At 48.3% G+C, this 17664-nt stretch overlaps 1 protein-coding gene across 1 annotated transcript in view; it reads left to right on the top strand.

Moving 5' to 3' along the window:
- Positions 1–17664, top strand: part of LOC124047001 (zinc finger FYVE domain-containing protein 26-like) — a 21942-nt gene that overhangs the window by 2945 nt on the left and 1333 nt on the right. The window contains exons 3-8 of the mRNA XM_046367748.1: positions 5698–5919; positions 6812–7009; positions 7755–7972; positions 8796–8946; positions 11910–11969; positions 14722–14814. Of these exons, the coding sequence (XP_046223704.1) occupies positions 5698–5919; positions 6812–7009; positions 7755–7972; positions 8796–8946; positions 11910–11969; positions 14722–14814 (942 nt within the window). The remainder of the gene's footprint in view (positions 1–5697; positions 5920–6811; positions 7010–7754; positions 7973–8795; positions 8947–11909; positions 11970–14721; positions 14815–17664) is intronic.

Consider the following 17664-nt stretch of genomic DNA (forward strand, 5'->3'; position numbering starts at 1 on the left):
GTGGAGCCCTGTCTTAACGTCCCCACAGACCTGGTCTTAACGTCCCATTAGACCTAGTCTTAACGTCCCATTAGACCTAGTCTTAACGTCCACAGTAGACCTAGTCTTAACGTTCCCACAGTAGACCCTAGTCTTAACGTTCCCCACATTAGACCTAGTCTTAACGTCCCCACATTAGACCTAGTCTTAACATCCCCATTAGACCCTAGTCTTAACGTCCCCACATTAGACCCTGGTGTAACGTCCCCACATTAGACCTAGTCTTAACGTCCCCACATTAGACCTGGTCTTAACGTTCCCACGGTTGGGCTAGTCCCAGATCTTAACGTTCCCACGGTAGACCTAGTCTTGCGTTCCCACGGTGAACCTGGTCTTGCGTTCCCACGGTAGACCTAGTCTTAACGTTCCCACGGTAGACCTAGTCTTAACGTTCCCCACGGTAGACCTAGTCTTAACGTTCCCGGTAGACCTAGTCTTAACGTTCCCACGGTAGACCTAGTCTTAGCGTTCCCACGGTAGACCTAGTCTTAACGTTCCCACGGTAGACCTGGTCTTAACGTTCCCACGGTAGACCCTAGTCTTAACGTTCCCACGGTAGACCTAGTCTTAACGTTCCCACGGTAGACCCTAGTCTTAACGTTCCCACGGTAGACCTAGTCTTAACGTTCCCACGGTAGACCTAGTCTGCGTTCCCACGGTAGACCCTGGTCTTAACGTTCCCACGGTAGACCTAGTCTTAACGTTCCCACGGTAGACCTAGTCTTAACGTTCCCGCGGTAGACCTAGTGTGCGTTCCCACGGTAGACCTAGTCTTAACGTTCCCCGCGGTAGACCTAGTCTTAACGTTCCCCGGTGAGACCTAGTCTTAACGTTCCCCGCGGTAGACCCTAGTCTTAACGTTCCCGCGGTAGACCTAGTCTTAACGTTCCGCGGTGGACCTAGTCTTAACGTTCCCAGCGGTGGACCTGTCTTAACGTTCCAGCGGTGGACCCTAGTCTTAACGTTCCCGCAGTGGACCTGAGTCTTAACGTTCCCGCAGTGGACCTGAATGTAACGTTCCCGCAGTGGACCTAGTCTTAACGTTCGCGAGTGGACCTGAGTGTGCGTTCCCGCGGTGGACCTAGTCTTAACGTTCCCGCAGTGGACCCTAGTGCTGCGTTCCCGCAGTGGACCTAGTCGCGTTCGCAGTGGACCTAGTCACAACGTTCCGCGAGTGGACCTAGTCTTAACGTTCCGCAGTGGACCTAGTCTTAACGTTCCCGCGGTGGACCTAGTCTTGCGTTCCCGAGTGGGCCTGGTCTTAACGTTCCCGCAGTGGACCTAGTCTTAACGTTCCCGCAGTGGACCTAGTCTTAACGTTCCCGCAGATGGACCTAGTCTGCGTTCGCAGTGGACCCACAGGTCTTGCGTTCCCGCAGTGGACCCTAGTCTTAACGTTCCCGCGAGTGGACCTAGTCTTAACGTTCCGCGTAGACTAGTCTGCGTTCCGCAGTAGACCTAGTCTTAGCGTTCCCGCGTGAGCCTAGTCTTGCGTTCCCGCGGTAGACCCTGGTCTTAACGTTCCGCAGTAGACCTAGTCTTAACGTTCCACGCAGTAGACCTAGTCTTAACGTTCCCGCAGTAGACCTAGTCTTAACGTTCCGCAGTAGACCTAGTCTTAACGTTCCCGCAGTAGACCTGGTCTTAACGTTCGCAGTAGACCTAGTCTTAACGTTCCCGCAGTAGACCTAGTCTTAACGTTCCCGCAGTAGACCTAGTCTTAACGTTCGCGTGGACCTGAGTCTTGCGTTCCGCAGTAGACCTAGTCTTAACGTTTCCCGCAGTAGACCTAGTGTAACGTTCCGCGTAGACCTAGTCTTAACGTTCCGCAGTAGACCTGGTCTTAACGTTCGCAGTAGACCTAGTCTTAACGTTCCCACAGTAGACCTAGTCTTAACGTTCCCACAGTAGACCTAGTCTTAACGTTCCCACAGTAGACCTAGTCTTAACGTTCCCACAGTAGACCTAGTCTTAACGTTCCCACAGTAGACCTAGTCTTAACGTTCCCACAGTAGACCTAGTCTTAACGTTCCCACAGTAGACCTAGTCTTAACGTTCCCACAGTAGACCTAGTCTTAGTCTGTATTATTCCACCTCGGGGGACATTCATTTGGTGTTTAAACGGACATAATATATCACATAATACCTAAAAACACAAACTGTACAATACGTCATAGAAATATATTATATAATAATCTAATCTATAAAAAAATGGAAAGTTACAATTTATAGTATAGACTGTATTGATTTAGACTGTATAGTATAGACTGTATAGTATAGACTGTATAGTATAGACTGTATAGATATAGACTGTATTGATATAGACTGTATGGATATAGACTGTATTGATATAGACTGTATTGATATAGACTGTATGGATATAGACTGTATAGATATAGACTGTATAGATATAGACTGTATGGATATAGACTGTATTGATTTAGACTGTATAGTATAGACTGTATAGTATAGACTGTATAGTATAGACTGTATAGTATAGACTGTATAGTATAGACTGTATAGATATAGACTGTATGGATATAGACTGTATGGATATAGACTGTATGGATATAGACTGTATTGATATAGACTGTATGGATATAGACTGTATGGATATAGACTGTATTGATTTAGACTGTATTGATATAGACTGTATAGTATAGACTGTGTAGTATAGACTGTGTAGTACAGACTGTGTAGTACAGACTGTGTAGTATAGACTGTGTAGTATAGACTGTGTAGTATAGACTGTGTAGTATAGACTGTGTAGTATAGACTGTGTAGTATAGACTGTGTAGTATAGACTGTGTAGTATAGACTGTGTGATATAGACTGTGTGATATAGACTGTGTAGATATAGACTGTGTAGATATAGACTGTGTTGATATAGACTGTGTTGATATAGACTGTATTGATATAGACTGTATTGATATAGACTGTATTGATATAGACTGTATTGATATAGACTGTATTGATATAGACTGTATTTATAGTATAGACTGTATTGATTTAGACTGTATTGATTTAGACTGTGTAGTATAGACTGTGTAGTATAGACTGTGTAGTATAGACTGTGTAGTATAGACTGTGTAGTATAGACTGTGTAGTATAGACTGTGTAGTATAGACTGTATTGATATAGACTGTGTAGTATAGACTGTGTAGTATAGACTGTGTAGTATAGACTGTGTAGTATAGACTGTGTAGTATAGACTGTATTGATATAGACTGTATTTATAGTATAGACTGTATTTATAGTATAGACTGTATTTATAGTATAGACTGTATTTATAGTATAGACTGTATTGATATAGACTGTATTGATATAGACTGTATTTATAGTATAGACTGTATTGATATAGACTGTATTTATAGTATAGACTGTATTGATATAGACTGTATTTATAGTATAGACTATTGATATAGACTATTGATATAGACTGTATTTATTGATATAGACTGTATTTATAGTATAGACTATTGATATAGACTGTATTGATATAGACTGTATTGATATAGACTGTATTTATAGTATAGACTATTGATATAGACTATTGATATAGACTATTGATATAGACTATTGATATAGACTATTGATATAGACTATTGATATAGACTGTATTGATATAGACTGTATTTATTGATATAGACTGTATTGATATAGACTGTATTGATATAGACTGTATTTATAGTATAGACTGTATTGATATAGACTGTATTTATTGATATAGACTGTATTTATTGATATAGACTGTATTTATTGATATAGACTGTATTGATATAGACTGTATTGATATAGACTGTATTTATAGTATAGACTGTATTGATATAGACTGTATTTATAGTATAGACTATTGATATAGACTATTGATATAGACTATTGATATAGACTATTGATATAGACTATTGATATAGACTATTGATATAGACTATTGATATAGACTGTATTGATATAGACTGTATTTATTGATATAGACTGTATTTATTGATATAGACTGTATTGATATAGACTGTATTGATATAGACTGTATTTATAGTATAGACTGTATTGATATAGACTGTATTTATAGTATAGACTGTATTGATATAGACTGTATTTATAGTACATATTTTGAATGCACAGATATACTGTGACGAGATCCTGAGGCCCATTGTCGTGCCATTCATCCACCACCATCACCTCATGTTTCAGCATGATAATGCACCGCCCCATGTCGCAAAGATCTGTACACAATTCCTGGAAGCTGAAAATGTCCCAGTTCTTCCATGGCCTGCATACTCACCAGACATGTCACCCATTGAGCATGTTTGGGATGCTCTGGATCGACGTGTACGACAGCGTGTTCCTGTTCCCGCCAATATCCAGCAACTTCACATAGCCATTGAAGAGGAGTGGGACGACATTCTATAGGCCACAATCAACAGCCTGATCCACTCTGTGTGAAGGAGATGTGTCGCTGCATGAGGCTAATGGTGGTCATACCAGATACTGACTGGTTTTCTGATCCACACCCCAAGCTCTGAGACCGACATAGTATATCTGTAATCCCAGTCATGTGAAATCCATAGATTAGGGCCTCATGAATTTGTTTTCATTGACTGATTTCCTCATATGAATTGTAACTCGGTAAAATCTTTGAAATTATTTCGTGTTGCGTTTATTTTTTGTTAAATTTTCGTTCAGTATAGCAGGTGAGAGCGTTGGACGAGTAACCGAGAAAGGTTGCTAGATCGAATCCCGACAAGGTAAAAATCTGTCGTTCTGCCCCCTGAACAAGGCAGTTAACCCACTGTTCCGAGGACCGTCATTGTCAATAAGAATTTGTTCTTAACTGACTTGCCTAGTTAAATAAATCAACTAAAATAAATAGAAACCGGTTGATCTGGATATAAAGAGATATTATGTAACACTGCAGATCAACTAGGTTATGCAACCAACCGCCCTCGTTTTCTGTTATTGTACCATCATTTACTGTGTGTGTTTGTTTATTTGTGTCTCGCTCTCCCTCTCCGTCTCCCTCTCCGTCTCCCTCTCCGTCTCCTTCTCCGTCTCCTTCTCCCTCTCCGTCTCCTTCTCCCTCTCCGTCTCCGTCTCCCTCTCCTTCTCCCTCTCCCTCTCCGTCTCCCTCTCCGTCTCCCTCTCCTTCTCCCTCTCCGTCTCCCTCTCCTTCTCCCTCTCCGTCTCCCTCTCCTTCTCCCTCTCCTTCTCCGTCTCCCTCTCCTTCTCCCTCTCCGTCTCCCTCTCCTTCTCCGTCTCCCTCTCCCTCTCCGTCTCCGTCTCCCTCTCCGTCTCCCTCTCCGTCTCCCTCTCCGTCTCCCTCTCCGTCTCCGTCTCCCTCTCCGTCTCCCTCTCCGTCTCCCTCTCCGTCTCCCTCTCCGTCTCCCTCTCCGTCTCCCTCTCCGTCTCCCTCTCCGTCTCTGTTTCCCTCTCCGTCTCTGTTTCCCTCTCCGTCTCTGTTTCCCTCTCCGTCTCTGTCTCCCTCTCCGTCTCTGTCTCCCTCTCCGTCTCCCTCTCTGTCTCTGTCTCCGTCTCCCTCTCCGTCTCTGTCTCCCTCTCCGTCTCTGTCTCCCTCTCCGTCTCTGTCTCCCTCTCCGTCTCTGTCTCCGTCTCTGTCTCCCTCTCCCTCTCCGTCTCCCTCTCTTTCGCTCTGTGTATCAGTCTTTCAGTGAGGACATCCTGTGGTCTCTGAGGGAGCTTGAGGAAGCTCTTTGTGAGCCTGGAGGATCAGTGGACTGGCCAGAGGGGGTTCAGGGTCAGGGCAACAGCCTGTATCAAGAGAGCTTGTACTACCTGTCCAGCTACGGGACTCATCTGGCCCTGGTCTCCTTCCTGATGAGACACGACAACATGAAGGACGCCCTGCAGCACCTACTCAGCAAGGTCAGGGGTCCGAGGTTAGGGGGTCAAGGTTTAGGGGTTAATAATCAGGGGTTAGAAGTAATGATTTGGCCCTGGTCTCCTTCCTGATGAGACATGACAACATGAAGGACGCCCTGCAACACCTGCTCAGCAAGGTCAGGGGTCAGAGGTTAGGGGTCAAGGTTACGGAGATCTTATCTCATTACTGTGAACTTCAAGTTCAATGCTACTTTATTTGTTGTTGTCGTTGAGGATTTGTATTAAGGTGGAGCCAGGTTGTCATGGTAAATAAGAATTATTTAAGTGATCTGCCTGATTAAAATAAATAATGAGTTATGGTCCTTCGAGCCGGATAGCATCGATTGTCCTGGAACTGTATACTCAAACAATTTATAGATATTAGAAACCTATCAGGAACCTATTAAACCTATGTATAGATATTAGAAACCTATTACACATATTTATAGATATTAGAAACCTATTACACCTATTTATAGATATTAGAAACCTATTACACCTATTTATAGATATTAGAAACCTATTAGAAACCTATTTATAGATATTAGAAACCTATTTATAGATATTAGAAACCTATTACACCTATTTATAGATATTAGAAACCTGTTAGAAACCTATTACACCTATTTATAGATATTAGAAACCTATTAGAAACCTATTTATAGATATTAGAAACCTATTTATAGATATTAGAAACCTATTACACCTATTTATAGATATTAGAAACCTATTACACCTATTTATAGATATCAGAAACCTATTACACCTATTTATAGATATTAGAAACCTATTACACCTATTTATAGATATTAGAAACCTATTACACCTATTTATAGATATTAGATACCAAGGGGACATGAGTTCAACAGTTGTCCCTCCCTCCATGGCCCTCCAGGAATGTCCAGAGGAGGTGTTCCTGGAGGGCATATTGCAGCCTAGTCTGGAGAGGGGTCGTCTGGGGATGCTGCAGGGGTTACTGGAGACCCTAGATCCAGGCCTGGAGGTCTGTAGCCGATACCTCCTCTCCTCCTGTCAACTGCTGCAGCGACGGGGACACTTCCACACACTATACCAGCTACAACAGTTCATGATGGTTAGTCTGTACGCCTCCCACCACCCCACCTCTCCTCTACTCCTCCCACCACCCCTCCTCTACTCCTCCCACCACCCCTCTACTCTACTCTACTCCACTCCACCCACCACCCCTCCTCTACTCCTCCCACCACCCCTCTACTCTACTCTACTCCACCCACCACCCCTCCTCTACTCCTCCCACCACCCCTCCTCTCCTCTACTCCTCCCACCACCCCACACCCTCTCCTCTACTCCTCCCACCACCCCTCCCTACTCCTCCCACCACCTCTCCTCTACTCCTCCCACCACCCCACCTCTCCTCTACTCCTCCCACCACCCCTCCTCTACTCCTCCCACCACCCTCCTCTACTCCTCCCACCACCCTCCTCTACTCTACTCCTCCCACCACCTCTCCTCTACTCCTCCCACCACCCCTCCTCTCCTCTACTCCTCCCACCACCCCTCCTCTCCTCTACTCCTCCCACCACCCCTCCTCTCCTCTACTCCTCCCACCACCCCCTCCTCTCCTCTACTCCTCCCACCACCCCTCCTCTCCTCTACTCCTCCCACCACCCCTCCTCTCCTCTACTCCTCCCACCACACCACCTCTCCTCTACTCCTCCCACCACCTCTCCTCTACTCCTCCCACCACCCCTCCTCTCCTCTACTCCTCCCACCACCCCTACTCTCCTCTACTCCTCCCACCCCTCCTCTACTCCTCTCCTGATTTAGAAACAGAATAACCCTCTCCTCCCTCCCGTCAGGACCACGTACGAGCGGCCATGACGTGTATCCGGTTCTTCACCCACGGTGTCGTGTCCTACGTACAGCTGGGAGACCAGCGGAGATGGCTGGTTCGGGCCAAGGAGCACCTCAGAACGTACCTTCAGGAGCAACAGGGAACACGTACCAACAGCACTAACAGGAAGAAGAGCACCTCTAACTCCTTCAGAAAGAAGATGTCTTCTAGTGATGTGTCCAGGTGAGGCTAGAGGGCCCGGAGGCTAGAGGGCCCGGAGGCTAGAGGGCCCGGAGGCTAGAGGGCCCGGAGGCTAGAGGGCCCGGAGGCTAGAGGGCCCGGAGGCTAGAGGGCCCGGAGGCTAGAGGGCCCGGAGGCCAGAGGGAGGCAGAGACTGAACTATTCTAACGTTTAGACGGCTGAAGCAAACATACACATTTTCTTCAGGAAATGTGCCTTTTTACCTCACCAATATGTCCAGGTGGTGACTAACCTCAGTTCCACAAAGACAAGATGACCATACTGCAGCCATCTGTCCTTCCCGTGGGCCATAACTGAACTATTACATAGTGCAGCCATCTCTTTTCTAACCTGTACCCCCTCACATTGACTCAGTACCGGTACCCCTGTATATATATATGCCTTGTTAGAGCGTAGCCTAGTGGTTAGAGCGTTGGACTAGTAACCGGAAGGTTGCGAGTTCAAACCCCCGACCTGACAAGGTACAAATCTGTCGTTCTGCCCCTGAACAGGCAGTTAACCCACTGTTCCTAGGCCGTCATTGAAAATAAGAATTTGTTCTTAACTGACTTGCCTGGTTAAATAAAGGTTCAATAAAGGTTAAATAAAAAAATATATATTGTTATTTTATTGTTTGTGTTTTATAATATTTTTTTACTTTAGTTTATTTACTAAATATGTTCTTAACTGCATTGTTGGTTAAGGGCTTGTAAAGTAAGCATGTGTGACCATAACTGATTTAATTGCGTAGTGCAGCCATCTCTCAGTGAGGCTTTAGTGAGGCTGCTATCATGTGACATTTTCCCCTTTTGTTTTCCTGAACCAGACACATGAACACGATAGAGCTCCAGCTGGAGGTGACTCGGTTCCTGCATCACTGTGAAACATCCAGCTCCGCCCCCACCCCCTCTGCCTCCTCCAGCACTCCTCCCACTCTGTTCGGCCCCAGCGCTATGAAGATCGATGTAGCCTGCAAGGTGAGCCCCCCCGCAAAGCTTCTCAAAGATAGGGAATAGTGCACTAGACGGGGCGTTAAGGGCACTGGACGGGGCGTTAGGGCACTAGACGGGGCGTTAGGGCACTAGACGGGGCGTTAGGGCACTAGACGGGGGAGTTAGGGCACTAGACGGGGGAGTTAGGGCACTAGACGGGGGAGTTGGGGCACTAGACGGGGGAGTTAGGGCACTAGACGGAGCGTTAGGGCACTAGACGGAGCGTTAGGGCACTAGACGGAGAGTTAGGGCACTAGACGGAGAGTTAGGGCACTAGACGGAGAGTTAGGGCACTAGACGGAGAGTTAGGGCACTAGACGGAGAGTTAGGGCACTAGATGGAGAGTTAGGGCACTAGATGGAGAGTTAGGGCACTAGATGGAGAGTTAGGGCACTAGATGGAGAGTTAGGGCACTAGATGGAGAGTTAGGGCACTAGATGGAGAGTTAGGGCACTAGATGGAGAGTTAGGGCACTAGATGGAGAGTTAGGGCACTAGATGGAGAGTTAGGGCACTAGATGGAGAGTTAGGGCACTAGGCGGGGGCGTTAGGGCACTAGGCGGGGCGTTAGGGCACTAGGCGGGGCGTTAGGGCACTAGGCGGGGGCGTTAGGGCACTAGACGGAGAGTTAGGGCACTAGACGGAGAGTTAGGGCACTAGACGGAGAGTTAGGGCACTAGACGGAGAGTTAGGGCACTAGACGGAGAGTTAGGGCACTAGACGGAGAGTTAGGGCACTAGACGGAGAGTTAGGGCACTAGACGGAGAGTTAGGGCACTAGACGGAGAGTTAGGGCACTAGACGGGGGCGTTAGGGCACTAGACGGGGCGTTAGGGCACTAGGCGGGGCGTTAGGGCACTAGGCGGGGGCGTTAGGGCACTAGGCGGGGGCGTTAGGGCACTAGGCGGGGCGTTAGGGCACTAGGCGGGGCGTTAGGGCACTAGGCGGGGCGTTAGGGCACTAGGCGGGGCGTTAGGGCACTAGGCGGGGCGTTAGGGCACTAGACGGGGCGTTAGGGCACTAGGCGGGGGCGTTAGGGCACTAGGCGGGGCGTTAGGGCACTAGGCGGGGCGTTAGGGCACTAGGCGGGGCGTTAGGGCACTAGGGCGGGGCGTTAGGGCACTAGGCGGGCGTTAGGGCACTAGGCGGGGCGTTAAGGCACTAGACGGGGCGTTAGGGCACTAGGCGGGGCGTTAGGGCACTAGGAGGGGGCGTTAGGGCACTAGGACGGGGAGTATAGACAGGGCGTTAGGCACTAGGCGGGGCGTTAGGGCACTAGGCGGGGGCGTTAGGGCACTAGGCGGGGCGAGGGCACTAGGCGGGGGCGAGGGCACTAGCGGGGCGTTAGGGCACTAGGCGCAGGCGTTAGGGCACTAGGCATTAGGGCGTTAGGGCACTAGACGGGGGCGTTAGGCACTAGGCGGGCGCAGGGCACTAGGCGGGCGCAGGGCACTAGGCGGCGTTAGGGCACTAGGGCGGGGCGAGGGGCACTAGGCGGGGCGTTAAGGGCACTAGGCGGGGGCGCAGGGGGGCGTTAGGGCACTAGGCGGGGCGTTAGGGCACTAGGCGGGCGTTAGGGCACTAGGCGGGGCGTTAGGGCACTAGGGGGCGTTAGGGCACTAGGCGGGCGTTAGGGCACTAGGCGGGGGCGTTAGGGCACTAGGGGGGGCGTTAGGGCACTAGGCGGGGCGTTAGGGCACTAGGCGGGCGTTAGGGCACTAGACGGGGCGTTAGGGCACTAGGCGGGGCGTTAGGGCACTAGGCGGGGCGTTAGGGCACTAGGCGGGGCGTTAGGGCACTAGGCGGGGCGTTAGGGCACTAGGCGGGGCGTTAGGGCACTAGGCGGGCGTTAGGGCACTAGGCGGGGCGTTAGGGCACTAGGCGGGCGTTAGGGCACTAGACGGGGCGTTAGGGCACTGGCGGGCGTTAGGGCACTAGGCGGGGCGTTAGGGCACTAGACGGGCGTTAGGGCACTAGGCGGGGAGTATAGACGGGGCGTTAGGGCACTAAGACGGGGCGTTAGGGCACTAGGCAGAGCGTTAGGGCACTAAGCGGGGCGTTAGGGCACTAGACGGGCGTTAGGGCACTAGACGGGGCGTTAGGGCACTGGAGCAGGCGTTAGGGCACTAGGCGGGGGCGTTAGGGCACTAGGCGGGGCGTTAGGGCACTAGGCAGGGGCGTTAGGGCACTAGACGGGGGGAGTATAGACGGGAGGCGTTAGGGCACTAGACGGGGGCGTTAGGGCACTAGACGGGGAGTATAGACGGGGGCGTTAGGGCACTAGACGGGGAGTATAGACGGGGGCGTTAGGGCACTAGACGGGGCGTTAGGGCACTAGGCGAGGAGTATAGACGGGGCGTTAGGGCACTAGACGGGGCGTAGGGCACTAGGCGGGGAGTATAGGCGGGGCGTTAGGCACTAGGCGGGGAGTATAGACGGGGCGTTAGGGCACTAGGACGGGACGTTAGGGCACTAGAGCGAGGGGAGTATAGGCGGGGGGCGTTAGGGCACTAGAGACGGGGAGTTAGGGCACTAGACGGGGGCGTTAGGGCACTAGGACGGGGAGTATAGACGGGGCGTTAGAGGGCACTAGACGAGGGGAGTATAGGCGGGGGGCGTTAGGGCACTAGGCAGGCGTTAGGGCACTAGACGGGGAGTATAGACGGGGGCGTTAGGGCACTAGACGGGGAGTATAGACGGGGGCGTTAGGGCACTAGACGGGGAGTTAGGGCACTAGACGGGGAGTATAGACCGGGGCGTTAGGGCACTAGACGGGGCGTTAGGGCACTAGACGGGGGCGTTAGGGCACTAGACGGGGAGTATAGACCGGGGCCATAAAACAGAATGGTAGTGTCTCAAGTGCTATGAACAGATCGTATTGATGTCGGTAACCGATGCTGAATAATATGGGGCGCCATCTGACATCTGTGTCATTGCATTTACATTCCAGGTGATGTTGGGAGGAAAGAACATCGAAGAGGGGTTTGGTATCGCATACCGAGTCATACAGGTAAGAGACTGCATTCACACTGATTTCCGGTATGGTGACCCACGAAGTAGTCAGGTGGATACGTCTGGAATTTCCTTACTTTACTCAAATATTCCTCTTAAATAGAAAATACCTAGACTTTAAAGTCAAGAAATAACTGAAACGTTATGTTGGCAACTACCTGTTATGGCAAATACTAGATATAGAAACCGAAACACAGAGGACCATGGGACCAAGTAACTGACGACTAGAATGAGTTTAGACAAACAAGAGGACCAAGTAACTGACGACTAGAATGAGTTTAGACAAACAAGAGGACCAAGTAACTGACGACTCGACTAGAATGAGTTTAGACAAACAAGAGGACCAAGTAACTGACGACTAGAATGAGTTTAGACAAACAAGAGGACCAAGTAACTGACGACTCGACTAGAATGAGTTTAGACAAACAAGAGGACCAAGTAACTGACGACTCGACTAGAATGAGTTTAGACAAACAAGAGGACCAAGTAACTGACGACTAGAATGAGTTTAGACAAACAAGAGGACCAAGTAACTGACGACTAGAATGAGTTTAGACAAACAAGAAGACCAAGTAACTGTCGACTCGACTAGAATGAGTTTAGACAAACAAGAGGACCAAGTAACTGTCGACTCGACTAGAATGAGTTTAGACAAACAAGAGGACCAAGTAACTGAGGATTCGACTAGAATGAGTTTAGACAAACAAGAGGACCAAGTAAGTGTCGACTCGACTAGAATGAGTTTAGACAAACAAGAGGACCAAGTAACTGAGGATTCGACTAGAATGAGTTTAGACAAACAAGAGGACCAAGTAACTGAGGATTCGACTAGAATGAGTTTAGACAAACAAGAGGACCAAGTAACTGACGACTAGAATGAGTTTAGACAAACAAGAGGACCAAGTAACTGTCGACTCTAATGAGTTTAGACAAACAAGAGGACCAAGGACCAAGTAAGTGACGACCAAGTAGCTGACCAAGTAATCTGACCTCCAGTGTTTAATGACAACACCGTTAAGTCCTGGTTCCAAAGGGGCATCATACATTTTGAACATGTTCACCTCAATATAATATATGTACTCATGTACTCATTCAATCAATTACAAGAAACATTTTTATTGTTCAAATACCGATTTCTTTAAGTACTTATAAGTCTGAAATCGAATTCAGTCGCTTCAACATAATCTGGACGAACACGAAGGCATCTAGCATGGCGCGAGAAAAAAAACCTGCAGCACCAAAGTTGGTTGCCAAGTTACGTTAACAGTTGATTGAAACTCTACCTGATAGGTCAGAACCTAATAAGGGAAAAAACAGGAAACAGAAACTAAAGGAAGAAACTGAGGAGAAACATTGGTCACCAGATAAATGAAAATCTTCGTACCTGCTGCTCCTACAACCTTAAACATAGGACTTACTCCCCATCCTGACAGAAGGCCTGTAAATGTACCCAGAAATGTCTCGTCTGTGTTGAGATTCACAATAAACCTTATTACGTAACACTGTGGTCATGTGACAAGCTGACACCATGTTGGGAGAAATGTCTGTGCTGTGACATCATGGTCTAGGAAGTTGTATCCGTCCGTCTCCGTGACGATGTCTGTTGGGAGAATGTCTGTGCTGTCACATCATGGTCTAGGAAGTTATATCCGTCCGTCTCCGTGACGATGTCTGTTGGGAGAAATGTAAATATTGGTTTGCGTCGTTCTGTGAAGGAAGTAGGTCACGCGTTGTACGAGATCTTCAGTTTCTTGGCAATTTCTCCCATGGAAAAGCCTTCATTTACTCAGAACAAGAATAGACTGACGAGTTTCAGAAAAAAAGGTATTTGTTTCTGGACATTTTGAGCCTGTTATCGAACCCACAAATGCTGATGCTCCAGATACTCAACTAGTCTAAAGAAGGACAGTTTTATTTCTTCTTAAATCAGCACAACAGTTTTCAGCCGTGCTAACACAATTGCAAAAGTTTTTATTTAATTTATTTATAATAAAATTTTACCCCCTTTTCACCCCAATTTCGTAGTATCCAATTATTAGTAGCTACTATCTTGTCTCATCGCTACAACTCCCGTACGGCTCGGGAGAGACATTTTAAGGTTGAAAGTCATGCGTCCTCCGAAACACAACCAACCAAGCCGCACTGCTTTAACACAGCGCATCCAACCCGGAAGCCAGCCGCACCTATGTGTTGGAGGAAACACCGTGCACACCTGGGGACCTTGGTTAGCGTGCACTGCGCCCAGCCCGCCACAGGAGTCGCTGGTGCGCGATTAGACAAGGATAGCCCCTACCGGCCAAGCCCTCCCTAACCCGGACGACACCGGCCAATTGTGCGTCGCCACGGACCCCCCAATCACGGCCGGCTACGACAGAGCACAGGCGCGAGCAAGTATCTGGTGGCACAGCTTGCTCTGCGATGCCGTGCCCTAGACCACGCAAAAGGGTTTTCTAACATCAATTAGCCTTTGATTGTTGTTGATGTGGGCCTCTGTACGCCTATGTAGATATTCCATAAAGAATCAGCCGCGTCCAGCTACAACAGTCATTTACAACATTAACAATGTCTACACTGTATTTCTGATCAATTTGATGTTATTTTTAATGGACCAAAAAACGTGCTTTTATTTAAAAACAAGGACATTTCTAGTGACCCCAAACCTTTTGAACGGTAGTGTATATTATTTATTTGTTAATAAAACATGAAACACAGTTTTTTTCCCCTCTTCCTCCTCCTCCTCCTCCTCTTAGGACTTCCAGCTGGAAGCCTTGACGGTATACGTGCGTGCGGGCCAGAGGCTTGTGCGCCAGCGCCAGTACCGGGGTCGTGCGTCAGCTGCTGAAGTGCGTGGGCGAGTCGGGCACCGCCACCAAGAACGACTGTGATGTCATCATACTCAGCTGCGTCTCCATAAGATAAGGGCCCCACAGACGTGAGTTACAGAGATAAGGGCCCCACAGACGTGAGTTACAGAGATAAGGGCCCCAGAGACGTGAGTTAGACAGATAAGGGGCCCCACAGACGTGAGTTACTGAGATAAGGGGCCCCACAGACGTGAGTTAGACAGATAAGGGGCCCCACAGACGTGAGTTACTGAGATAAGGGCCCCACAGACGTGAGTTACTGAGATAAGGGCCCCACAGACGTGAGTTACTGAGATAAAGGACCCACAGACGTGAGTTACACAGATAAGGGGCCCCACAGACGTGAGTTACACAGATAAGGGGCCCCACAGACGTGAGTTACACAGATAAGGGGCCCCACAGATGTGAGTAACAGAGATAAAGCACCTGGCCAGACGTGAGTTACCAGATATGGGCCCACAGATCCTGAGTTACACAGATAAGGGGGCCCCACAGACGTGAGTTACAGATAAGGGGCCCCACAGATGTGAGTAACAGAGATAAGGGGCCCCACAGACGTGAGTTACTGAGATAAGGGCCCACAGACGTGAGTTACATACATTAAGTAAATCCTACAGACGGAGTTACACAGATAAGGGGCCCCACAGATGTGAGTTACACAGATAAGGGGCCCCACAGATGTGAGTTACACAGATAAGGGGCCCCACAGACGTGAGTTACACAGATAAGGGGCCCCACAGACGTGAGTTACACAGATAAGGGGCCCCACAGACGTGAGTTACAGAGATAAAGGCCCCACAGACGTGAGTTACAGAGATAAAGGCCCCACAGACGTGAGTAACAGATAAGGGGCCCCACAATCTCTTTCAAATCAATCAGTTTACCATTTACCAGTGGTGGGGAAAAATTGTCATACTTGAGTAAAAGTAAAGATACTTTCATATAAAATACCTCAAGTAAAAGTCACCCAGTAAAATACTACTTGAGTAAAAGTCACCCAGTAAAATACTACTTGAGTAAAAGTCACCCAGTAAAATACTACTTGAGTAAAAGTCACCCAGTAAAATACTACTTGAGTAAAAGTCACCCAGTAAAATACTACTTGAGTAAAAGTCACCCAGTAAAATACTACTTGAGTAAAAGTCACCCAGTAAAATACTACTTGAGTAAAAGTCACCCAGTAAAATACTACTTGAGTAAAAGTCACCCAGTAAAATACTGCTTGAGTAAAAGTCTAAAAATATCTGGTTTTAAATATATTTAAGTATCAATAATAAAAGTATGAATAATCAAATTCCTGAATGACGCAAACAACCATTTTTTTGTTTTTTAAATTTACAGATAGCTAGGGGAACACTCCAACACTCAGACATCATTACAGATAGCCAGGGGAACACTCCAACACTCAGACATCATTACAGATAGCCAGGGGAACACTCCAACACTCAGACATCATTACAGATAGCCAGGGGAACACTCCAACACTCAGACATCATTACAGATAGCCAGGGGCACACTCCAACACTCAGACATCATTACAGATAGCCAGGGGCACACTTCAACACTCAGACATCATTACAGATAGCCAGGGGCACACTTCAACACTCAGACATCATTACAGATAGCCAGGGGAACACTCCAACACTCAGACATCATTACAGATAGCCAGGGGAACACTCCAACACTCAGACATCATTTACAAACAAAGTATTTGTGTTTAGTGAGTCCTCCAGATCAGAGGCAGTAGGGCCAGGGATGTTCTCTGTTTAGTGTGTCCTCCAGATCAGAGGCAGTAGGGATGACCAGGGATGTTCTGTTTAGTGAGTCCTCCAGATCAGAGGCAGTAGGACCAGGGATGTTCTCTGTTTAGTGAGTCCTCCAGATCAGAGGCAGTAGGGATGACCAGGGATGTTCTCTGTTTAGTGAGTCCTCCAGATCAGAGGCAGAAGGGATGACCAGGGATGTTCTCTGTTTAGTGAGTCCTCCAGATCAGAGGCAGTGGGATGACCAGGGATGTTCTCTGTTTAGTGAGTCCTCCAGATCAGAGGCAGTAGGGATGACCAGGGATGTTCTCTGTTTAGTGAGTCCTCCAGATCAGAGGCAGTGGGATGACCAGGGATGTTCTCTGTTTAGTGAGTCCTCCAGATCAGAGGCAGTAGGACCAGGGATGTTCTCTGTTTAGTGAGTCCTCCAGATCAGAGGCAGTGGGATGACCAGGGATGTTCTCTGTTTAGTGAGTCCTCCAGATCAGAGGCAGTAGGACCAGGGATGTTCTCTGTTTAGTGAGTCCTCCAGATCAGAGGCAGTAGGGATGACCAGGGATGTTCTCTGTTTAGTGAGTCCTCCAGATCAGAGGCAGTAGGGATGTTCTCTGTTTAGTGAGTCCTCCAGATCAGAGGCAGTAGGGATGACCAGGGATGTTCTCTGTTTAGTGAGTCCTCCAGATCAGAGGCAGTAGGGATGACCAGGGATGTTCTCTGTTTAGTGAGTCCTCCATATCAGAGGCAGTAGGGATGACCAGGGATGTTTTCTGTTTAGTGAGTCCTCCAGATCAGAGGCAGTAGGACCAGGGATGTTCTCTGTTTAGAGAGTCCTCCAGATCAGAGGCAGTAGGGATGACCAGGGATGTTCTCTGTTTAGTGAGTCCTCCAGATCAGAGGCAGTAGGGATGACCAGGGATGTTCTCTGTTTAGTGAGTCCTCCAGATCAGAGGCAGTAGGACCAGGGATGTTCTCTGTTTAGTGAGTCCTCCAGATCAGAGGCAGTAGGGATGACCAGGGATGTTCTCTGTTTAGTGAGTCCTCCATATCAGAGGCAGTAGGGATGGCC

Source organism: Oncorhynchus gorbuscha, linkage group LG10 (assembly GCF_021184085.1).
Source record: "Oncorhynchus gorbuscha isolate QuinsamMale2020 ecotype Even-year linkage group LG10, OgorEven_v1.0, whole genome shotgun sequence".
Lineage (NCBI taxonomy): Eukaryota > Metazoa > Chordata > Actinopteri > Salmoniformes > Salmonidae > Oncorhynchus > Oncorhynchus gorbuscha.